The 25109-nt window shown below is 45.4% G+C and overlaps 1 protein-coding gene across 1 annotated transcript in view; it reads right to left on the reverse strand.

Moving 5' to 3' along the window:
- Window positions 1-514: 514 nt before the first annotated feature.
- MIS18A (MIS18 kinetochore protein A) overlaps window positions 515-25109 on the reverse strand; it is a 93498-nt gene continuing 68903 nt past the window's right edge. Inside the window, exon 4 of the mRNA XM_030806161.1 lies at window positions 515-603. Coding sequence (XP_030662021.1) covers window positions 525-603 — 79 coding nt within the window. The 3' untranslated portion in view covers window positions 515-524. The remainder of the gene's footprint in view (window positions 604-25109) is intronic.

Raw genomic sequence — 25109 nt, forward strand, 5'->3', positions numbered from 1 at the left:
TGACACAGTTCACTTCGAGTCTCAAAAACCATGTATAGAGATTTGCCTCTGAATGGCTCTTTGCTGTTGTCCAAAACCCAAATCTACCCTTTATGGAGGAAAGTGGTCACCACTAAGGTTACTGGAGAAAGTGCACCATATCTGAATGCAGTTCCTCATGGACAATATCAAACACGTTTTAGACGTGGGCAGCACACACACAATCTGTTGATACCATCCTTAAAGCGGCTGTATTTAAGGGAAGGACATTCATTTACGTTTTTCAAAATACCAAGTTATATATGAGTCTCAGGGATTTCCAAGTCAATTTCTAAACCCCCACACCGTCTACACCCATTCAGCCTCACCCTCTCCCTGACTCCTGTTAAAGTGGCTGTGTCAAAATAGCCACTTCAGAAAGCCCCCGGCATCACAACTGCCACCTGGGCATGACTGGGATATCATCTGCTTATCATCCGCGGTCAAGAAATTCTGTAGATACTGCTACTGCCCTCCAGACTCCACTTACTTGTTTAGCCGCCTACTCACAGGGTGAGGCTGCACAGCAGGGCATTTTCAAAGACGTCGTCAGGAGAAGCAACAAACCGGGATCTCGCTTCCACACTGAGAAGATAAAAGAGGAAGCAACAAATAAAATGTCCAAATGCCACCTTCTGACTCACTTATAATTCTGCCACCAAACTGAATAGAAAATGCCAGACCCAGATTACATGGGCTCCTCCTTTAGGAAATAGGACATTTGAAATTTTTTCGCCATCTCTGTTCTTACATGGGCTGTGGAAAGGTCATCTGAGACATCCCAATTATCACCCTTAATGGTTTCCAATTTGCACTCATCTCACCTGATATCCGTGACATGTGACACCTCCCCACCTCCTTCTGCTTCCTGCATCCCTTTTCAGTTGCACAACCCCCTCCTGTGTCCCAGTCTCATACGCCCAACAGATGTCCCACTTGCACTTCACGCTTGAGCTGCACAAATGCGCACTCGTCCCCGCCCACTACAGGTTGGCCTCCCTCCGCTGACACCTTAGTTGCTGTCCCCATAGCATCATGCTCTGAGTCCTCTGGGCACAAAACCTCGACTGCTCATTGCCACTCTCTCCTTGTCCCTCACAACCAGCCACAGGGTCCTGGTGATTCTGCCTCCTCTGTGGCTCCCGGCCGCCACAGCCAACTCCCTAGCTTGGGCACTTACAGCCTCAGCTCAGGGCCGGCTCCCACCAGCCTTTCTGTTACTGTCCCTTCTCCCAGGATATCCACTTCACGTCTGTCATAGATTCATCTCCCTCAAAGGCTGCTTAAAGCATTTCCCAAAATTTTCCATGGCTCCCGTTGCCTACGATGTAAGTACCCCAGCCCCTCTCTGTCAATCAAGGAACTCTTCACATAGTCCCCATTTAACCTTACCCCTTCAGACGGGCCTCTCCATTGCTCCCTGCACGCTTACTAAAGGGGATCTCACCTCCCCCACAGCTGGTTTCCACCTGGGGCAGTTTCTATAAACACCTTGGTCCTCCTCCCCCTCACTCGCTCCTCCCCAGGAGGGACTTAACTGACTGATTAGTTTGGGAGAAGAAACGGAGAACGCCCAGCCCAGCATTTTTCTCTTCCTTCTTTACCCTGGGAGCTGAGCAGCCCATTGGGCTCCTCCAGGCCATGCTTCCAGAGGCAGTGCTCCCACAGGGAGGCCTGTGATGCTCCCATGGGGAGGTCTGTGGTGCTCCCAGGATACCTGTGATGCTGTGAGGAGCCCCCTTCCCTGTCAATGTGGCATGCATCCTCCAATATCAGATTTATCAGTAATAAAAGTGATCATGGTTTTGGACTCCCAGGTGCCATTTTCCTTTTGATTCATTCTCAATTAGTGTAGAACCCCAGGGAAGAGAGGAGCTCTTGATGGGGCCCTTTTACACACCAACAACCTGGAGCTTTGCTGCCTCTGGGTCTGGCACCTCTCATTCCTCCCTCCCAGGAGCACCTTCCCCTCTCGCTCTGTCTAGTTCTTACCCACCTTCAAGACGCTCCTAAAGTCCAATATCACCTGAATCCTCCCTGGGCCCCCGCCACCTCCCCTCCCTCTGAACTCACAGTTCCTGGCTAGACTCATCACTTGGCAACTATGCACAGCCACATCATATTTCCGGTAACTTCATCCTGCATTCTAGTGCAGGGGTCTCACCTGTTTATGTTTTGCCTCCCTGGTAAGTTTCACCCGAGGACAGCTGCATTCCCTTCAGCCTCATTATCATGCTTCCCCTCTACAGCACCTGCCCAGGGTCTTGCTCAAGGTAAGCTCTGGGTGACTGTTTAATTTTGCCGCTGACAATGCACAGGTGGCTTCCCACCTTCTCATCTCAGCCCTAGACAATGTGAAGCTACAAATTATGGCATCACAGCAACATTGGCATGGTCCTTTTTCATTCCTGACACTTTGACTGTGGCCTTGGACAGTAACTCTACCTGACAGATGGAGAAATGATCACAACGACTTGAGAGATTTTCAGAGACTCTGTTCTCTGACAATGTGTCTATCCTGTACCAAATAATTTTGCCTTGAATAGTGAGTAAAATAGAAGAAGACAACAAACACAGAGCACAGGCATGCTAGCTTTGCATTGCCCATGAGTCTGCAGGCTCCTTAAGGCTAAGTCTTAATGTTCTTTTCTTCTCCCTAGTACCCTAGTAGCATGGATGCTGTGTCCAAGGTAGGTGCTCAGGAAACACTTGTTAGCTCAACTTATTTAACAGTGGGAACGATCTCCAAACTCTGACATCAGGGTCACCTTTGCTTTTGATTATGTAATATGGTATTTTGTTACTTGAGGTTAAACTTTATGCTTTAGTTGCAGATAAAATAAAGAAGAGGGTGATACATCTACAACTAGCTTGTTGGGGGCAGCTGTGTGAAAGAGAGAGCGCAAGAGTGAGAGAGAGAAAGAAATTAAGAGCAATAAGGCCAGTCTTTAAACAAAGTACCATTCACACGAGCAAAATCGTTCTCATTACAGTTATTTTGCCCTCCCCTAAGCCTCCATGAGCACTGAATGGGTAGAAATACCTCTTTGATTCAAGGCAATGGTTGGCGAAGTAAACCATATGCTCCTGGCTGGTGCAAGGAGCTCAGAGAGAGCCCATTCTAACCAAGAACAAAGGTTCAGGGAAAAGCAGTTTCCCACACAATGCAGCTGAATGATTGACAGGCAGATTATTATTAGGCTGAGTTGGCCTCATCTGGCCTTTTTTTAAGTGCAATATGGTCTGCATAACATGACATATGAATGCTAAACTCCTGGCAGTTCCTGCAAAGGGGACAATGGAGCTGGCAGCCTGACACCGGTGCAGCTGGGAGGGGAAGGCTTGGTTTCTGCACATTAACACATTTGACATTTGGTATCTAAAGGGAAGGGCTAATAAATAACCCGCCAACGATGACACTCTGTAATGACAGCTTTTATTACCAGCCAGTTAATCCTCCACTGCAGCTCTGTCCTTTCAGGCCATCTGGTGTTGAATTCTTATTTACTTATTTTTATTTTCCTGGAGCTTGAACTTAGGACATTTGCCTCCTGCCAGTGTCATATTTTGAAGTCAATTCAAGGGCCAGGAGGGTGGCAGACTGATTGTGGATGATTCCGCACCAAGGTCTGCAGAAAGTGGAGTGAATGGAGTTTTTATCAGGTGACCTTGGGTTTGGGGTTCAGCTGCGTGAAACCAGTTAGTCATCTTGGGTCCAGAGGGATGGGGGAAATTCACCTCTTCATTACCACCTCTTTCTGGAAACAATATGCATGGTTTCTGCCTCGAAGGATCTGTCACATATTTACTGAGCATCCACTCTGTGCCCCATAAAAGGATGTGTTCTAGGGATGTTAGTCCATCCCTTTAAGGCCAAAGCTGACAGACCAGAAGGTGAGACCCTCGCATAATAAATCTACATAATAGGATCTGAACTCTAATAGGAAGAAGCATAAAGTGCTAGGGTGTGGGAGATGATGAGGAAATCCCTTCTTCCTCAGAGGATTTGAGGAAGTTGTCCAGAATTATAAAGGATCTGAGGTTTTACCCTATTTGCATGCTAACAGGTTGGCTGGCATTATGGACTGAATGCCCCAAAATTCGTATGTGAAATTCCCAACCCCCAGTGTGATAGTATTTGGACATGGGGCCTTTGGGAGGTGCTTAGGTTTAGATGAGGTCATGAGGGTTGGGCCCCCATGATGAGATCAGGGTCTTCACAAGAAGAGAGACCAAAGAGCTCCCTTTCTGTCTCTCTCTGTCCCTTTCTCTCTCTCTCCATCGTGCGGTAAAGACACAGCAAGAAGGTGACCATCTGCAAGCCAGGAAAAGGGCCCTCACCAGGAACCAACCATTCTGGGACCTTGATCTTGGACTTCCAGCCTCCAGAGCTGAGAAAAGTAAATGTCTGTTGTTTAAGCCGCCCAATCTGTGGTATTCTGCGTTGGCAGCCCAAGCTGACGAAGACAGCCAGCCACAGTTTCATGCATGTTGGCAGAAGACACAAGACACCAGGGTCAGAGACAAAGGACTTTATTACTCACAACATTGGCAGTAGCCAGAATATCAGCTTTTGTATGGATTCTCCAAGCTCAGTTCCCACAGAGTGACACAAAGAAGGCCAGATGACACCTGCACACATGGCAAGTTACATTGCAAGAGAGGAACCCTGGAGCTAGGGAACCCAAATCTTTCACAGTGGGCAGTAAACATGCCCCATTTTTGCACTGGAGAAAGACACTAACTCTGTCTTTAGTCCCTTGTAAACTCAGACCCATGACATCAAGCACTGGGTGGAAGAGAAAGTGAGGGTTGTTCCCTTAGTGAATATTTGTTGGGTAAGTGCTCAGGGCTGTGTCCTTTGCTGGGAGCAGAAAGAGGAAAAGACGTTGCTCCAGGTATCCCAGTCACTGGTGTGGAGAGAAATACATGCAGATAACTAAGAATGGTGTGGAAGGGCAGTGACAGGCTGGGCACAGAGGATGACAGGAAGCACAAAGAAAGGCATCTCCTGCAGCCTGAGATGATCAGAGATGGGGTGTCCACTGGACAAACACCCATGAAAAGAGAATGGAGAATAAGGCAGTGAGTGCTGTTCAAAGATGTGCAAAAACGCAAGAGACCCATGGAGAATTGTCTCCCAGAAGAGGCCACCAAATCAATGGATGTCAGTTCCCAATCAAAGGATTTTTATAAAGGCCAAGATGTGTTCAAAGAAGGAAGCAGAAATTTTCTCAAGGTTGTGTTTCTCTGTGGTTGGGCTGTCTATAGAATCCCCTTAAAATACAACCCACAGTGGCACTTCCGGACAAACCCCCTCAGCTGTCACCTCATGGAAGAGGGGAAGTGGCCATGGAAAAGCAGGCGGTGTGCAGAGTGCCGCCATGACTCCATGTGCAGGTGCATCAGAAGGGAGACAGGAATTGGTATTCAAGGCCCTTCACGATGTGGTCCTTGCCCAATTCCCCTGCCTTGTGTCTGGGAACTCCCTGCCTCATACTTCATTTTATTTTATTTATTTAATTTTTGAAACAGAGTCTCACTCTGCCACTCAGACTGGAGTGCAGTGGCATGATCATGGCTCACTGCAGACTTGACCTCCCAGCCTCAGGTGATCCTCCCACCTCAGCCTCCAGAGTAGCTGGGACCACAGGTATGCACCACCACACCTGGTAAATTTTTATAATTTTTGTCGAGAAGAGGTTTCGCCATGTTGCCCAGGCTGGGCTCAAATTCGTGGGTTCAAGCAATCCACCTGCCTTGGTCTACCAAAGTGCTGGGATGACAGGCGTGAGCCACCACTCCCAGCCATGCCTCATGCTTTATACTTTGCCATGATCCTGATTCCGCACCTTGCTGTTTCTCCCATCCCTTTACCTTTTATCATGCAGTGCTCTCTGTCTTTCCCACCCCTAAATTCAGCTCCCTTGACTCACCTGTGTCCTTTAGGACTGAGCTCCAATACTGTCACCTGCAGGCAGTCCTCCTAGATCACCTCAGGCTGCAGGAGACGCCTTTCTTTTGCTTCCTGTCATCCTCTGCATCCACCCTGTCACTGCCCTTCCACACCATTCTTAGTTATCTGTGTGTATTTGTCTCTGCACCGACTCTGGGATACCTGGAGCAACGTCTTTTCCTGTTTGTGCTCCCAGCACAGGACCTAGCCCTGAGCAGTTACCCAACAAATACACAAGGAACAACCCTCACTTTCTCCTCCACCCAGCCCTTCACATTATGAGTCTTGGTCTACAAAGGTGTAAGGATCCACCAGCAAATGTGAAAATTACAGAAGAAGGTAACCATGTGCCACAGAAAACTCTGTTATTTTCAAATAGCCCCCAAGGGCCATGAGATAGTGAAGCTGATTTTTTCCACTACTTTATTTTCACCTTCTTCCTCTCTTGAAATGCAAGCATCAACTGCAGTATCATCTCACTGTCTCTCTCTCTCTCTCTTTTCTTCTTTTTCCTGCTTCCCTTCTTGTGGCATGATTATACTAGCTGCATGCAATGATATTGCACAACCCCTCTGGTAGCTAAAGGTGCCACCCACCTCTGTTCTACAGAGAAAAATGAGAAATGGAAGATGCTCGATGATTAGATGGTTCCAAACCTTTGTCTGTGTTTTGAGAATTGGTAGTGAGCATTCCTGATAGACACCCCTGAGAATCTGATGAAGTACACAGTTCCCTCAAAATGCATACGCCCATCTACCCACAAAATTTCACAGACCATTGCTGGGAGTTCATATAAGCCCATGGTCTGCAGCTATAAGAACACATTTTTTATAAACACTAAACAAGACATCCACATATGTTTAATTTTTCTAGATCCTAAGCTTCCGTAGCGATGAAGCACACTGTCTCATGAGAGGGCCAGGTCCTGCAGCTCCTGTCAAGTGAGCCAACCGTGGGATCTAACAACGGGGACTGAGGAGCAGATGGCATGTGACTGTTTGCTGTGGTCTCACTGCATGTGGGTGATAAATAGGCAGAGAAGCTAGGAGAATAGTTTTCAGTAATCTTCAGACCAACGAAAGTTCAGCCCAACCTGGAAAGTCCGCATTCATTAATTCCACCTCCTCCTGCTCCTGGACACTTCCATGTCCGTCTGCCACTGCCAGTTGTATTGAATACGCAAAATGGAGTCAGATGCGTCACACATACATTCCCCCACCTGTGCCCACATCCTGTGAGGCACACGGCTTTCCCTGAAATTGAAACAAAAGATGTGCAGAAAGAAGGAACCAGGCGGATTCTATTTTGAATGTGTAACCTGAGTTCAGCCCACCAGGCTATCCGCTCTTGGACAGCAGTAGCCATCTCTTGTTCATGGCTGCACTTCCAGTCAGCACCTGGCATATAATAAGTGCCCAACAAATAAATGTCCAGGGGAAAAACGCATGAATAGACAACGTAAAGTGCACCATAAATTCCCAGTGCCCCCACAATATCTTTTCTCTATGAAAGTACAGAAATTTACTGTATCCCACAGCCCGAAATCCACCTCAAATTTTCAGCATAAAAGTCCTGCCCTTGGCTGGGTATGGTGGCTCACACCTGTAATCCCAACCACTTGGGAGGCTGAGGTGGGAGGATTGCTTGAGCCCAAGAGTTCAAGACCAGCCTGAGAAACATAGCAAGACCCCATTTCTACAAAAAAGTTTAAAAAATTAGCCAGGCATTGTGGTGCAAGCCTGTAGTCCTAGCTACTAAAGAGGCTGAGGCGGAAGGATCATTTGAGCCTGGGACTTCAAGGCTACAGTGAGTTACGACCCATTCCAGCCCTGGGTGACAGAGCAAGACCTTTTCCCTTAAAAAAGAAAAAAAAAAAATTGGCCAGGCATGGTAGCTCACGGCTGTAATCCCAGCACTTTGGGAGGCCAAGGCAGGTGGATCACCTGAGGTCAGGAGTTCAAGACCAGCCTGGCCAACACGGTGAAACCCTGTCTCTAGTAAAAATACAAAAAATTAGCCGAGCGTTGTGGTGGGTGCCTGTAATTCCAGCTACTCAGGAGGCTGAGGCAGCAGAATCGCTTCAACCCGGGAGGTAGAGGTTGCAGTGAGCTGAGATCGTGCCATTGCACTCCAGCCTGGGCAACAAGAGTGAAATTTCATCTCAAAAAAAGAGAAAGAAGGAAAGAAAGAAAGAAGAAAGAAAAAGAAAGAAAGAAAAAGAAAGAAAGCAAGAAAGAAAGAAAGAGAAATTATCTCCCCTTACCCCCTTTTACCCACGCTCTTTCTCCTTCAAACTAAGGTGACACGAATGTTTGGAGACAGAGTAGAATAAAACCCATTGGAAGGAAGGGAAGATATCTCAACAAATCCTGATGCCATCAATCATGGTGCTGATTGAATTGAGCTTGTATCCTCTTTCTGGACTCAACAGACTCCTGTGCCCAGATGCACCCCACTCACTGTTCCAGTGGAGTCCCCTCTGTTCCCATAGGCAGCCCCAGGACAGGACGAGCAGTCTGGCATTTGCCCTGTGGATGTCTTTTGCAAATGCCATCATAGGGACCCTCTCACCAGGCCCTCCAGCCCGACTGCAGAACTGAGCCCCACCCCAACCCTGCCTGGGGTCTCCTCGCATGGCTGCGTCTCCCCTCTGCTCAGGAACAATGTCACTGAGGTCCCCCTCCTGGCCTCCACATGGGTATTCCTTTCTATCTGTCCCCCACCCCACACTCCAGGAGCTTGGCAAATTCTGCTGGGGAGCCCAGGACCCCCAGGCCACCAAAGCCACACTGAAGTTGTGGGGGGGGTCAGAGACTAGTCCCCTTTCCAACTCCATCATCTCGTTATGCTACAGTCTCACGTGGACTCTCGTGGATTCACTTCCCTCAGCCTCTTGCCCTGGCCCTGCCCTCCAAGAGGCATCACGCTGCCCATTAGCAGGGAGCAGGGGGAATCGTGGCTGGAATATCAACGCTCACTTCTCCCCACTTCCCCCTCCACATCTCAGCTGCCTCCAAACTCCTCCTTCCTCTTTTACTGCAAACACCCAAGCTCGGCTGAAGAACCCTCTCGTAGGAGCATCCGCTTGCAAGGTGGGAGCAGTCACCCACGTGGCCCACCTAAGAAGCTCTGGCGTCTTTGTGAGGGCTGCTTCTAGGAGCTATAAGATGCCACTAAACAGATAACTGCATCCCCAGCTTGAGGTTGACCGTTATCCCCATCTCTTGTTTGCTTGATTAAATCAGATTAAAATCAACATCAAAGGCTGCCTGTGAGCACACGAGAAAACAGAGGGTCAACACTTTCGTTTCTTGATCATGAAAAATGAGGGAAGACAGCAAAGGTTCCATGCCCAGAATCTGCCTCACATTTTCATTTCGTTTTATTTTAACATGAGCTGAAGCAATTCCCTTGCGCTCTGTCCCCTGAGCCACTACCAGGGACAGGCAGCGCAGCAAGAGGCGAGGGCATGAGGAGGCCAGGCCTGGGGCTCCTGGAGCTGTTTCCCAGGGACAGTCCTGTCCTTAACTGCAAGGAGAAAAGGCCTCCCACATCCTGAAGAGTTCATGGACAAACGACTGTGTTCGTGGGTTCTTCCCACGTGGCAGATTACAATCAGCAGTGCACATCTAGATCCTGGGTCAGCAGTGGAAACAGAAACTCACACGTTTCAGCCCAAAGAGAAATTACCTTGTTCCATTTTACCAAAGTTCAAGCAATCTGTGCTTGATATAATAGGTTGATGATAGATGATAGATAGATAGATAGATGGATGGATCGATCTAATCAAGCTAAAACCATAATGAGCTCTGGAATTGCATAAATAATTTTAAGAAAATAAATCTATAGAAACTAATGGTTTCTGTTTCATTTTTGCCCTCAATCAGTAACCATTCTATTTCTCTAAGAAATGTGTTTTATTTAAGAGGTCCACTACTGTCAACTATAATCTGTTAAACTATTTCTTTTTTTTTTTTTTTGCATAGCAGATTTGTCATGCTTTGGTTTTATTTTTCTGATGTTTTAATGTGTACTTCTGCAAATGACCAATAAACAAACTAAGAAAGATTTGGTGACAATTTTGGCATAAAACTCTGAAATGGCTTCTCAGCATTGGCTCTACTGGTATTTGGAGTCTGCTCAGTTTTTGTTGTAGGGTAGGGGGCTGTCCTATGATTGTGGGATGTTTAGAATATCCCTCACTTGTACCCACTAGAGGCCAGTGGTACCCCCTTGCCAGCTGATAACCAAAAATGTCTCCAGACATTGTCAAGTGGGAGGCCCCCAGCTGAGAGCCCCAGTTCTGAAATGATGAGGCTGTGGAATGGGGAATCTCAGTGACCCAAACTGAAATTTGGGCACCAATATTTCTAGACTCCCTGGAAGTTGGAGGACCCACACCTGTGCCTTTCCATGCAAGTCCCTGAACCTGTGTGGAAAATGGGAAAACAACAATTGTCTTCATAAGTAAGTCCTTCTGTACTTTTGTTTATCACAGCACTATTGACAGTGGCAAAGTCATAGAACCAATCTAAGAATTCATCAATAATTAGATAAAAAATATTGCATATATATATTCCATATATATGATATATATATATATATATATAGTAGATAGATAGATATAGATATAGGCCAGGCATGGTGGCTCACGCCTATAATCCGAGTACTTTGGGAAGCTGAGCAGGGCAGATTACCTGAGGTTGGGAGTTCAAGACCAGCCTGGCCAACACGGAGAAACCCTGTCTCTCTAAAAATATAAAATTAGCCAGTCGTGGTGGTGCATGCCTGTTATCCCAGCTACTTGGAGGCAGGAGAATCGCTTGAACCTGGGAGGCGGAGGTTGCAGTGAGCCGAGATCATGCCACTGCATTCCAGCCTGGGCAACAAGAGCAAAACTCCGTCTCAAAAAAAAAAAAAAAAAGATATAGGTATAGATATAGACACCATGAAATACTACTCAGCCATAAAAAAGAATGAAATCATGTCTTGCAGCAACACGGAAGGAACAGGAGGCAGTTATTCCTAGTGCAGACTCAGAAACAGAAAGTCAAAACCCGCAACTTCTCACAAGTGGGAGCTAAACAATGGCTACACACAGACATACAGAGTGGAATAACACATATTGGAAACTCCAAAGGGGGGAGGGTGGGAAGGGGGTGAGGGATGAAATACCATCTGTTAGCTACAGTGTACCCTGTTTGGGTGATCCTGCACTAAAAGCCCAGGCTTCTCCAGTCCACAACATATTCACATAACACAATTGCACTTGTAACCCTAAACCCATTTAAAAATTTTAAATAAAATAAAATAAAATAATAAAATTCATAAAATAAAAAGCAGAGGGTTACAAAATGCACCAATTCTACAGAAAGACAGTTATCAAAAAGATTTGAATCTGTCATATGGCAGGCCTCATCATGACTGTACTTTTAACATGGTGATGAGCTCAAGAAATATTTTGAGATGCCTGTCTTAACTGTAATGTGATATAAAATATGTCTTTGGTGTCTATTGGTTTCAAAGTCGCAGGCACCATTCATATTACTGGGCTATGTGGCCTATGTGTGTCATTCAAGAAAATCCTCGATTTCAGTTAGAGAGGACAGCTGAAATTAAAATGCAAGTTCTCAGACCAAGTTTGCACACCTCCTGAATTCTGAGGCCTTTAAGTTCCAGTGGCTTCCATGTCCCAAGGCAGGAGCTCTTCTTCCCTCACCGCAGGGGCTGGCTGGTGCCCCATGCTAGCCAGTTGGAAGCCCCTCCCTGAAGACCTAGTGAGTTTTCCAGGGATAGGCACTTGACCTGAACCAGACCAATCAGGGTCCTTTCTGGAACTTTCTGACAAATTTCTCAAGGTAGATCTTCTCTTTGCACAGGGGATATTGTGAGTGTGTTTATTTAATTATGAGCTCCGTGCTCCAGAGCAGCTTAGAGGAATGGAGGTGGGAAGCAGGTGCCTCAAAATTCTAGTCTATCTGGGCCAGGCACAGTGGCTCACACCTGTAATCCCAGCCCTCTGGGAGGCAGAGGCAGGTGGATACCTTGAGGTCAGGAGTTCGAGACCAGCCTGGCCAACATGGTGAAGCCTCGTCTCTACTAAAAATACAAAAATTAGCTGGACATGGTGACACATGCATGTAGTCCCAGCTATTCAGGAGGCTGAGGTGGGAGGATCACTTGAACCTGGTTGGAGGAGGTTGCAGTGAGCCAAGATTGTTCCACTGCACTCCAGCCTGGGCAACAGAGTGAGACTCCATCTTAAAAAAAAAAATTCTTGTCTGTCTGTGATGGTTACTTTTATGTGTCAGCTTGACTGGGCCATGGGGGTGTCCAGATATTTGGTCAAACACTATCTGGGCGTGTCTGTGACAGTGTTCTGGAGGGGATTACCATTTGAACTGGTACACTGAGTAAAGCAGGTTGCCACCTCCATGTGGGTGGGCCTCGTCCAACCTGTTGAAGGACTGAATGGAAAAAAAGGCGGAAAAACGGAGAATTTGCTCTCTCCCTGCCTGTCTTCAAGCTGAGACATTTGGTCCTCTCCAGTCTTCAGACTGGAACTCGGAACTCACACCATCAGCTCTACCGCCTCTTAGGTCTTAGGACTTAGGTCTCAGCTCTCCTGGGTTCCCAGCTTGCTGCCTGCAGATCTTGGGGCTTCTCAACTTCCATAATTGAGTGAGTTAATGTCTTTTTTTTTTTGAGACAGAGTCTCTCTCCATTGCCCAGGCTGGAGTGCAGTGGCACAATCTCAGATCACTGCAACCTCCCAGATTCAAGCAATTCTCTTGCCTCAGCATCCCAGGTAGCTGGGACTACAGGTGCACGCCACTGTGCCCAGCTAATTTTTGTATTTTTGTAGAGATAGGGTTTCGCCACGTTGGCCAGGTTGGTCTTGATCTCCTGACCTCAAATGATCCGCCCGCCTCGACCTCCCTAAGTGCTGGGATTACAGGCATGAGCCGCCACACCTGGCCAAGCTAATGTCTTCTAATAAATTTCCTTAGAGATAGATAGATGATTAATAGAGAGGTAGGTCAGATAGATAGATAATTGACTGCCAGGTAGTTAGGTAGATTGATAGAAAGATAGACATCTATTGATTCTGTTTCTCTGGGGAGCCCTAAAACAAAATCTAAGCCTAAAGTCCATGGTTTACACGTGTTTGTGTAAGATGTAGTACACGCAGACAGAAAGTTTACAATTTTCCCAATGTACAAGCCTGTCATTAATATTTTAATCTCAGGACAGCAGGATTTAAAAAAAATAAATAAAGACCTATTGAGAATAACAGAACCTATTATACCAAATGAACTGATACAGGTTTATTACACGGTAAGTACATAGTCCCATAAACTGAGTATAACCTACCAAGTAGTTCTGAAGTTAAGTTCCGATCCCTCGGGATAGCTTCTGGAAAGAAGGAAATTTTGAAGCCAAGCACCTTCTTCACAATGTCTGTCCTTATTAGGTCAAAAAGACATTACCCTTTGGTAGTTCCTTATGTCATGCTATCACATTTATTATCCCCAGAGCTGTAGCTGTCTGAGGTTTTGCTACCTATTTCCTACCCACCCACGTGGGGCTGACATTTAGACATTCACTGCCCATCTATAGGTCTTGCATGATACATGGATTTGAATCTCCGCATCTGACCATTGGTTCCAGCCATGCCAAGCAGATAATGAGCCCAAGGATCCAAGAAGAAAGGTTTTTTAATGGATTCAATATTTCTGGTTCACTTGTAGCATCTGGGAAAAGGTCTCAGGATCCCTGAGGCTGAAACTGAATATTTTGAGCAACTATGCACTAATGAAATAATCAAATCAAAATTAGAACTATTTAAATCATTTCTGTAGAGACCGTCTGCCTGCTCTCTGATCAAAGCACAGCAGAGGAAAAGTTTCCTTGTAACTTCCTCCCTTTTCATTTTGAGGGTGGGAAGCATGTTTCAAAGACCCACTGGAGCTTTAAATCAAGGAAAGATAAAAGAATCCACACCTGAATTCTGTGAGGGCTCATTCCAGACACAGAGCTGTTTTCTCCACCAGCACCTCATGGTTGGCCCCAAACAGGCTTCAGTTGTTTTTAGTGCCTTGTGCATTTAATTCCAAAGAAACAGCTATTTTATTTGGCTTTGATTCTATTACTCATGCAGTGCAACATGTCTGTGCAACCACACATCCAAGAAAGTGAAATATAAGAGATTAAAAACAGATCTGTCTAGTAAACAGGTGTCAAGCATTATCAAATAGCAAACTAAATATAAAAACGGAGCCTAATTAGAGTTCTGGCATCGCTCCTGCTGTGGGCTTCACAGCTCTTTAACTCTTGAAGTTGCTTCTCAGATCAAAGACCAGAATTCATCAACAAAGGGAGGCTGTGATTTCTGTATTTAGGAGGGTATGCACGTGCATGTGCACATATGGGAAGGGAAGGAAGAGGGCCTGGGAAGGGGCAGTTTTGCCAGGCAGTGCCAAACAGTGAGCTACACTGATGAGAAGTTGCTTTTCTATCAAAGGTATTGAATGAAAAGAAAAATAAAATAATTAAAAATACATTTTAAAAAAGAAATTGCTTTTCCTGAAAAAGACTTCTAGAAACTTGGTCCTCAAAGTGTGTTCCTTCCCGGGTGTGTATCAAAAATGAGATAAGAATTTACCAGCAACTCCTTTGGCAGAGACCCGGGCACACTGACCAGCAGAGAGCTGGGACCTGTTAGTGCAGAGAAGGCAGGGTCCACACTGCCACCGCCTCCCCTCGGGTGCCACTGCCCCGGACCCAAAGCACTGGGCGGTCTGCCTGGTTCTGCCCATGGCTTCTGCTCCAGAGGAGCCCAGCAGGGACACTCACAGTGGAAGAGTGAGGGGCTGTCCCTGCGGAGGCCCTAGCTGCTACCCCCAGTGGTACTGTCTCCCAAAGGCTTTGGAGGCCTCAGAGGGCAAAGGGGCCGAAGACCCAGCTTTGAATGTTGTTGAGAGATTCTTGGAGCAATGATGCTCCAAGAATTGAATTGAAAAGGTGGGAATTGAAAAGGTGGCTTTAGTCCATATGTTATTAGCCTGAGATGATAAGGAGTTTTAACCAGTTGACCCCATGGTATGGCATGGGCCTGGGCAACAACAGAGTGAGACTCTGTCTAAAAAAAAAAAAAAAAAAAAAGAAAGAAATACAGTCTTGGGCACCATCCCAGAGGCACTGAGTCAGAACCTGTATTTCTAAGCACTGATTGCCAGTTGATTCATATGCACATTAAGGTCACAAAAGCATGTTTCAGGAATTGGAATGGATTGGATTGGGATTTGCAGCAAGGTGGGCATGGGGTCGGGATAAAGCAGGTGTTTTTCTCATGGTATGGAAAAAATTCCCAACGGGAACATATTTTATATGGATTTGCATATTTAACAAATGTTTGTAAAAGCCTATATCTGTGCTTTTAACGGGTTTAGGTATTTTAGGGTAGGGTGTGGAATGGATTTCCAAGACGGGAGCCCTGATTTATAACGTCATGCTGTGGAAAAGGATTGACTTGCCTTCATTATTCAGGACCAACTGGAATGGGAATTGGGGCTACCTTTGCTTAAACGCTCCCTCTTACTTCTTCCATTTGAATCCTGTTACACTTGGGTTGAAAAAAATCATAAAACATTTTGCCTTGAAAACAGAAAAAAAATATTTAAAAAAATGAAAAGGAACAAAAAAAGAGTGTGGCCTCAGAACACAGCACGCCCTAGCAGCTTGTTAGAAATACAGTCTTGGGGCCGGGTGTGGTGGCTTATGTCTGTAATACTAGGACTTTGAGAGGGGGAAGCAGGTGGATCACCTGAGGTCAGGAGTTCGAGACCAGCCTGGCCAACCTGGTGAAACCCCCGCCTCTATTAAAAATACAAAAATTAGTCGGGGCCGGGCGCAGAGGCTCATGCTTGTAATCCCGGCACTTTGGGAGGCCAAGGCGGGCGGATCACGAGGTCAGGAGATCAAGACCACGGTGAAATCCTGTCTCTACTAAAAATACAAAAAAATTAGCCGGGCGTGGTGGCGGGCGCCTGTAGTCCCAGCTACTCGGAGAGGCTGAGGCAAGAGAATGGCGTGAACCCAGGAGGCGAAGCTTGCAGTGAGCCGAGATTGCGCCACTGCGCTCCAGCCTGGGCAACAGAGCGAGACTCTGTCTCAAAAAAAAAAAAAAATTAGTTGGGCGTGGTGACACGCGCCTGTAATCCCAGCTTCTCTGGAGGCTGAGGCAGGAAAATCCCTTGAACCCAGGAGGCGGAGGTTGCAGTGAGCCGAGATCACACCACTGCACTCCAGCCTGGGCAACAGAGCAAGACTCAGTCTCAAAAAAACCAAAACAAACAAACAAAACAAAAAAAAAAGGAAAAAATACAGTCTTGGGCACCATCCCAGAGGTACTGAGTCAGAACCTGTATTTCTAAGCACTGATTGCCAGTTGATTCATATGCACATTAAGATTACAAAATCTTCATTTTCAAGAATTGAAATGGATTGGATTGGGGTTTGCAGAAAGGCGGGAATGGGGCTGGGCTAAAGTAGGTGTTTCCTGAAAAGGGAGATTTGAGTGGGATACTTGGCAGTTGCCTGAGGCAGAGGTCAGCAAGCTTTTCCTGTAAAGGTCCAGACAATAAATATGTAGGCTTTGCAGGCCATATAGCTTCTGTCACAACTAGTCAACTATATCACTGCAGTGCAAAAGCAGCCACAGACATTATGCAAACAAGTAGGCAGGGCCATATTCCAATAAAACTTTATTTGCAAAAACAGGTGCTGGGTCCAGTTTGGCTCATGGGGAGTAGTTTGCTGACCCCTGGCCCAAGAGAACAAGTGTGTCTTCATAAAATGTGGAACATTCTAGATCAGTTGTGGGTTTGGTTATACCTGGTCCCAAGACTCAAGGTCTCACTAGCTTCTGAACCCAGCTCTATTAATGGAGCAGAATACTTTATATCAAGGCTTTTTCTTTTTTCTTTTTTTTTGAGATGGAGTCTCGCTCTGTTGCCCAGGCTGGAGTGCAGTGGTGCAATCTTGGCTCACTGCAAGCTCCACTTCCTGGGTTCATGCCATTCTCCTGCCTCAGCCTCCTGAGGAGCTGGGACTACAGGCATCCACCACCACGCCCGGCTAATTTTTTTGTATTTTTTTTTTGTAGAGATGGAGTTTCACCGTGTTAGCCAGGATGATCTCCTGACCTTGTGATCCACCCTCCTCAGCCTCCCAAAGTGCTGGGATTACAGGCGTGAGCCACCGCACCCGGCCCAAGGCTTTTTCTTTAAAAGTTAAGGACATGTGATGTATTTCTATTCCTCAACCATGCTCCTTATTCTGAAAAATGTTCAAAACTCAGGTTACTGCACACTTAGAGCACTCCTAATTATCTACTACTTAAAACTCTCCTAATTATCTTTTGATAACCCTCAGGAGGCAGGAGAACCAGAGGATGAAGAAGTCAACATACCTGTGCCTATTAGTCCCTTTTGCCTTGCTATAAAGGAATACCTGAGGCTGGGTAATTTATAAAGAAAAGAGGTATATTTTGGCTTATAGTTCTGTAGGCTGTGCAGGAGACATGGCACCAGCATCTGCTCCTGGTGAGGCCTCAGGAAGTTTACAATTGTGGTGGAAAGTGAAGGAAGAGCAGGCATGGCGAGAGAGGGAGAAAGAGAGGGGACAGGTATCAGATTACTTTTAATAAGCAGAGCTCACATGAACTCATTGCTGCTGGGAGGGCGCTAGCCACTCATGGGGATCCGCCCCTATGACCCAAACACTTCCCACCAGGCCCCACCTCCAACACTGGAGCCGACCCTGAGACAGAGGATACATAGAGGAACCAGGTGGAAAAAAAAACAGAATACACTGAAAGTCTGTTTACAGACTGGTGGAATCCTTATATTTGTCCCCCACTTACCCTCAGAACTTTGGAAGGCAATTTAATAAACTTTTCTCTTGAGATTTTAAAAGCCCCAAAATAAAGACCTCCAGTATTGACATTTTGGGATCCCCAGTTGTCCCCCAAGGCTACAATGACATCTACCCATCAAAAAGTTCCTTGCAGGCTGGGCAGAGTAGGTCACACCTATAATCCCAACACTTTGGGAGGCCGAGGCGGGAAGATCACCTGAAACCAGGAGTTTGAGACCAGCCTGAGCAACATAGTGAGCCCCTGTTTCTACATAAAATTTAAAAATTACCCTCGCATGCACCTGTAGTCCCGGCTACTTGGGAGGCTGAGGTGGGAGAATCACTTGAGCCTGGGAGTTCAAGGTTGCAGTGGAGCTATGATGGTGCCATTGCACTCCAGCCTGGGTGACAGAGCAAGACCTTGTCTCTAAATAAATAAATAAAATTTAAATTTAAAAAATGTTTTAAAAAAAATCCTTGCAACACAGGAAATGTCCTTTCAACTTTGCGTTGCCTTTCTTAAATATAAATAGAAAGCCGAGTATTACCTGATATTCAAGGAAGGCCATCAAAATTAAAGGCATATACCCAAACATATAAATCAGGGATAAAGAAACCCTGAGTCCAGGTGCAGTGGCTCACACCTGTAATCTCAGCACTTTGGGAGACCAAGGAAGGCGGATCACTTGAGCCTAGGAGTTCAAGACCAATCTGTGAAATATGGCGAGACCCTGTCTCTACAAAAAAATTTAAAAATTAGCTGGGCATGGTGATGCATGCCTGTAGTCCCAACTACTTGTGAGGCTGAGGTGGGAGGATCACTTGAGCCTGGGAGGTTGAGGCTGCAGTGAGCCGTGACCGTGCCACTGAACTCCAACCTGGGTGACAGAGTGTGACCTTGCCTCAAAAAAAGAAAAAAAAAAAGAAAAGAAAAGACAAAAAGAAACTCTAGTTCTAGAAATTTGTTTTAAACTTCAAAGGAAACAAATCATTACTATGAAAGATAAGAAGAGTTTGAATTCATGAAACAAGCACAAGATGCTATGTAAAACAATTAGAAAATAGCAAAGAGCTCTTGGAAATTTTTGTAATCAAAATACACATAACATAAAATGTACCATCTAAACCATTTCTAAGTGTACAAGGGTATCAAGTACATTCATATTGTTGTGCAACCATCACCACCACCTTCTATCTCCAGAACACTTTTCATCTTGCAAAGCTGAAACTTTGTACTGATTAAACAATAATCCCCCATTCCACATCCCCCCTTGACAAAAACCATTCAACTTTCTATGTCTATAAAGTTAACTACTCTGGAGACTTTACATAAGTGAAATCAGACAGAATTTGTCTTTTTATGACACACTTATATCACTTAGTACAATGTCTTCAAGGTTCACCCATGTTGTAGCATGTGTCAGAATTTTCTTCCTTTTAAGGCTGAATTAATATTCTATCATATGTATATACCACAGTTTGCTTATCCATTCACCCATTAATGGACACTTTTGTTGTTTCTACCTTTTGACTATCGTGAATAATGCTGCTATGAACTTGACTATACAAATATTTCTTTAAGATCCTGCTTTCAATTATTTGGGGTATATGCCCAGAAGTGGAACTGCTGGGTAATATAGTAATTCTATTTTTAAATTTTTGAGAAATCACCATACTATTTTCATAAAGATTTTTAATGTAATAGAAAATTTTAAAAGTACCCTCCAAATAAAGATGAAAGAAAACATTAAGAAACTCTTCCAGAAAGTAGAACAAAGAGACTAGAAATATAAAACAGAAAAGAGAAAAAAAAATGAGGATGGCTCCATAAGGTCAAATATCCTACTAAGAGGAACTCCAAAATGAAGGAATAGAAAAAATAAAGAAGAAAAAATTATTATCTAAAGAAATGCAAGACATTTACCCTAAAACTTAAGAAAATTAGTTTCTAAAATGAAAGGGTCACTAAGAGCTTAGTACAAGTCATGATGAAATCTCAGAACCCCAGAGATAAAGAAAAGATATTACAGCTTTTAGAGAGTCATGGGAGGAATCAGTTTACATGCTAAGGGGTGAAACTCAGAATGGTACCTTACTTCTCAATATCATCCTTGTGAGCTTAAAAAAAAAAAGGTAGTGTTACTTTTAAAATTCTGCATAAAAAGGCATTTCCACCTAGCAATCTATACCTAGCTAAACTATCAATCAAGTGGAATAAAACATTTTTTAAATGCTTTTTTTTTTTTTTTTTTTTTGAGATAGGGTCTCACTCTGTCACCCAGGCTGGAGTGCAGTGGCATGATCACAGCTTACTACCTCTAATTTCTGGGCTCAAGTGATCCTCCCACTTCAGCCTCCTGAGTAGCTGGGACTACAGGAACATGCCACCATGCCCAGCTAATTTTTTGTATTTTTTTGTAGAGACAGGGTTTCACTATGTTGCCCAGGCTGGTCTTGGACTCCTGGGCTTAAGTAATCTGCTGACTTCAGCCTCCCAAAGTGCTAGGATTACAGATGTGAGCCACTGTGCCCAGCCCAGCAAATTTTTTGAAGAATGGGTGAGCTTATAAATGGAAGACAAGGCCCAATCATTGGACTCATGGATTCAGTCCTGTAAGAGAGAGGAGCACAAGAATGTCTCAGGAAGGAAGTAAAGGGCAGGACAAGAACAACTAGTCCGGCTGAAGGTGTAGAGAGACCCTAGAAGAGAGATCAGCAGGAAGAGGATATTAATCAAATGAATTGAAAGACATATTGCACATTTGTAAAATAACAAGCTGCTGATGGAGCAATTCGAGGGGTTCATAGAAAATGAAGCAAATGAAAAAAAGGAAGGCCAGGCACAGTGGCTCACACCTGTAATCCCAGCACTTTGAGAGGCTGAGGTGGGTGGATCATGAGGTCCGCAGTTCAAGACCAGCCTGGCCAAGATGGTGAAACCCCATCGCTACTAAAACTACAAAAATTAGCCAGGCATGGTGGCAGGCGCCTGTAATCCCAGCTACTCAGGAGGCTGAGGCAGGACAATCACTTGAACCTGGGCAGCAGAGGTTGCAGTGAGCCAAGATCCCGCCACTGCACTCCAGCCTGGGCGACAGAATGAGATTCCGTCTCAAAAAAAAAAAAAAGAGGAAGAAAGAAAAAAAGAAGCAATTACTAACTCTGGGGAAAAAATCCAAAGGTACAAGAAAGGAAATAGAAACATGTAATTGCTACACTGAATGTTGCAACTTGACATGTGATTTAGGCCAGACACGGTGGTTCATGCCTGTAATCCCACCTCAGGTGGGTGGATCACCTGAGGTCAGGAGACCAGCCTAGCCAACATGGTGAAACCCTGTCTCTACGAAAAATACAAAAATTAACCAGGCATGGTGGCAGGTGCCTCTTGTCCCAGCTACTCGGGAGGTTGAGGCAGGAGAATCGCTTGGGCTTAGAAGGCAGAGGCTGCAGTGAGCCAAGATCACACCACTGCACTCTAGCCTGGGTGACAGAGCAAGACTCTGGCTCAAACAAACAAACAAGCATGTAATTTAAAACAACAACAACCCTAGACTATAACTATCAACAATGAAGAACTGGAGTTGAAGGATAAATGGCACAGCCTCCCATTCATTGGATGGCCAATTCTAGTAAGAATTCTCCGTTCTCCACCAAAGTCCTGGCAAGATTGAGCCACCTTTGCCTACCTCAGTGACTTTACTAATTACACCCTTATAAGAACTTGTCCTTCTTTTTTTTTTTTTTTTTTTTTTTTTTCCTTTTTGAGACAGAGTCTCACTCTGTCTCCCAGGCTGGAATGCAGTGGCCTGATCTCGGCTCACTGCAAGCTCTGCCTCCCGGGTTCATGCCATTCTCCTGCCTCAGCCTCCCGAGTAGCTGGGACTACAGGCACCCGCTACCATGCCCGGCTAATTTTTTGTATTTTTAGTAGAGATGGGGTTTCACCGTGTTAGCCAGGATGGTCTCAAACTCCTGACCTTGTGATCCGCCCGCCTTGGCCTCCCAAAGTGCTGGGATTACAGGCGAATTTGTCCTTCTTACCTGTCTCATTCTCCCTGCTCCCTCATTCCTAGTTTGTGGGATCATATTGCAGATAGAGCACCTGCAATGAAAACAAACCCCATTTTTCACTTTTCCCCCCAACCCTACTTAAATCCAGCCTGCACAGCCTCACCATTTGAATAAAATCTAAGACAAATCCAATGATCTCTATGTGTGTGTTGGGGGTGGGGAGGGTCTTTATTAAGTAATTTAAAAGCTTCCTGGCCATCTAAAATAAAAAAAAAAAAATGACTTGTTTCAGTGTTAAAATCTCCAGATCTACCTAATGATATGTATTTTACTTAAATTTAGAGTTCCACCTTCTCTGACTGTCCCATTCTCGGCCAGTTGGCTGCCTGAGGGGGTTGGCAGCTCAGCCTTGCATTTTCTGCTTTCTACTCTCAGCTTGTTAACCAAGGGTTCTGGCCCCTTCTGGATGGGAGAAAGGAGAGGTAAAGTTCAAGGGAGCAAGAAAGGTCAGATTTGCCATAAGATGGCCAAGCTGCTTCTGGGCTGGATAGGGGGGTTTGAGAGACCCCCCCATTCCAATCGATCTTGGGGTTTTTCTCGCCTGCAATTCTCTTGATACTGGCCAATGCCTTTCCCTGACTGACCACTCCTTGTTTTCCCTTCAGCTCCTGGGAATCCAGTCGTCCCCCAAACCACTGTAGTCACCAAGTCCTCCAGGCCAAACTCTTAGAATTCAGATGACCCCTCTCGTGTGGTCCCGTCTGACTCAGTCTCACTTTTAGATTTTAAGTGTGATTCAGGCACCACCTAATAGGTCTCCAGAGGCTCTTGGAGACTTGCATCAGGGACCCCTGGAAACCCCTTTCCCTAGGCTGGGAGTGAAGGAAAAGTATTTTCCATCCCTTCCATGTGTGTTAGGGTGTATATTGGGTGAGGGGGGATTAGTGTTAAGATTCTCAGCACTCTGACAGCTCTCTCCAAAAGGACTCATCTAATCTCCAACTCCCTAGACTTCTACAGTCTCTTTGTATAGACTGGAGCTGGGTGGTCAGTTAAGAGCAGAATCTCATTATTGGATTCTCCATTGCAAGTCCTGCTTGGCGGCCTTATTCCTCACTTTGAAGTGTGGGAATCATCAGCCTCTTTTGTCTTGGAGTTTTAGCTTAAATGGAGGGAAAAAGCATCCTATTTTACCATCCTGTTACACATAATACACAACTTGGTTCAGCACTAAATAACATTTACATGGTTGTAATAATGTAAACACTGAAGACTGATTTAACAAAAAATGATGATGGCACCGTAACGGAAGATGAGCAGAAGGGTGAGAGAGCCGCAGCTTCATCTACCAAGTGTGAAAGTCAAGGCTCTGAACTGCAAACAGCAGACTTTCCCTGGCTAGTGAAAGCAGGAAATGAGGTTATTAAAGGAGATCAGGTCACTCTCCAGCATCTTAAGGAACAATGCCCAGCCACACTGTGGGCTGCTCTGTGAATGCCCCGCTGTCTCTAGTGCCCAGCACCCACACCACACCTGATACATCACACCACTGATGCCTGCGACCATGTACCAGAGGCTCTACCCGTTCAGTTTCACAAACACCAAACTGTGCGCCACCCACCATGGCTACCAGAAGACTCCTTCCCCTGCACGCCCCTTTCCTCATGGGCTTACTTTGGGATCAAAATCTTAATAAGGGGCATCTGATTGATGAAGTCTAAATTCCATGCCTGCACCCCAGCTGTAATGTAATGACGCATTTTTTTATGACTGCTATCTTGGGAACTCAGGAAATTACCAGAATACAAGGCGTGTTCAAAAAATGTCGAGCTTCTACAAGTAACAAATGTCTGCTTCAGGAAGTCAACAGATAATGAGGAAAGTGGATAAATGCAAAAATTGCAGATAAGCATCCCGTCTAGAAAGATAATGGTAAATACCAAAAGAAACAGCTCAGGGTTGAAAGTCTTGGAAAGAAGGATGAGGGGAGTCGATGGTGGGTCAAGGGCAGATGTTTTTTACATAAGTCATTGGGAAATGTTAAATTTTTTTATAGCATGTGCATGTGATACCCTGATAAATATAAAACTGAGAAAGGGGTCACATTTCATAAACATCAGATTTTAAAGGTACTGCACCTCAGGTACTGCAGTCCAGCTGGCCTGGTACAGCCACTTGCCAGGATATCTGGCATGTTGCCAAATCATGCATTTTCTGCTAATCTGCCTGCAGCTGTCTATGGTGGAGGGGCTGCGCCTCTCTTGCTAATAGTTCAACACTGGCATAAATAGGGAAACAGATTGGTTCGTTAGAATTTTTTGGTTTCTTCTTTTCTTTTTCATTTTTTTTGGCTTATCCACCATAAATATAAAGGTCGTGTTGAAACTTTAAAAATTATAATACCAAGTTCGCCAAACATTTATTAATGCAGGATATTACATTTTACAAGGCTGTGCTTTCAAAAACAGACCAGAGAGTCCAGTATACCTCTTGGCCTCCTGGGCCCAGCGTCTACTTCATGAGCAAGGGATCCGTGCAATGGCATAGGGGCCTATGCTCAAGCTTGGTTTAATGTTTAATGCTTGGTATTGCTGTCTGGAAATCCTTAATGATGTTTGAACAAGGCACCCTGCATTTTCATTTGGCACTGGGTCCTGCAAAATATGTAGCCAGTCCTCCATGGACCTCAAAGTCCAGGACCAAATTTAGGCATAAACACACAGGTCTCATTAGTCAAGGTTTAGTGTACTTCGGTTTAGTGTACTTCTTTTCTCCTGCCTCCTCATCTGCCTTTCGTCTCTCTCTCTCTCTCTCTGAGACTCTTAACTTGGGGACTCCACAAACTGCAGACAAACATTTCTGTGGACATGTGAATGTGAATGACATGGTTTGGATCTGTGTCCCCACCAAATCTCTTGTTGAATTCTAATCCTAGCGTTGGAGGTAGGGCCTGGTGGGAGGTGACTGGACCATGGGGGTGGATTTCTAATGAATGGTTTAGAACCATCCCCTTGGCTCTGATCTCAGGATAATGAGGGAGTTTTCATGAGATCTGGTTGTTTAAAAGTATGAGACCTCCCCTGTCTCTTGCCCTTGCTTCTGCTTTGGCCATATGAGGTGCCTGCTCCCCCTTCACCTTCCACCATGATTGTAAGTTTCCTGAGGCTTTCCCAGAAGCTGGGCAGATGCCAACACCATGCTT

The sequence above is a fragment of the Nomascus leucogenys genome, chromosome 25, assembly GCF_006542625.1.
Source record: "Nomascus leucogenys isolate Asia chromosome 25, Asia_NLE_v1, whole genome shotgun sequence".
Taxonomy (NCBI): Eukaryota; Metazoa; Chordata; class Mammalia; order Primates; family Hylobatidae; genus Nomascus; species Nomascus leucogenys.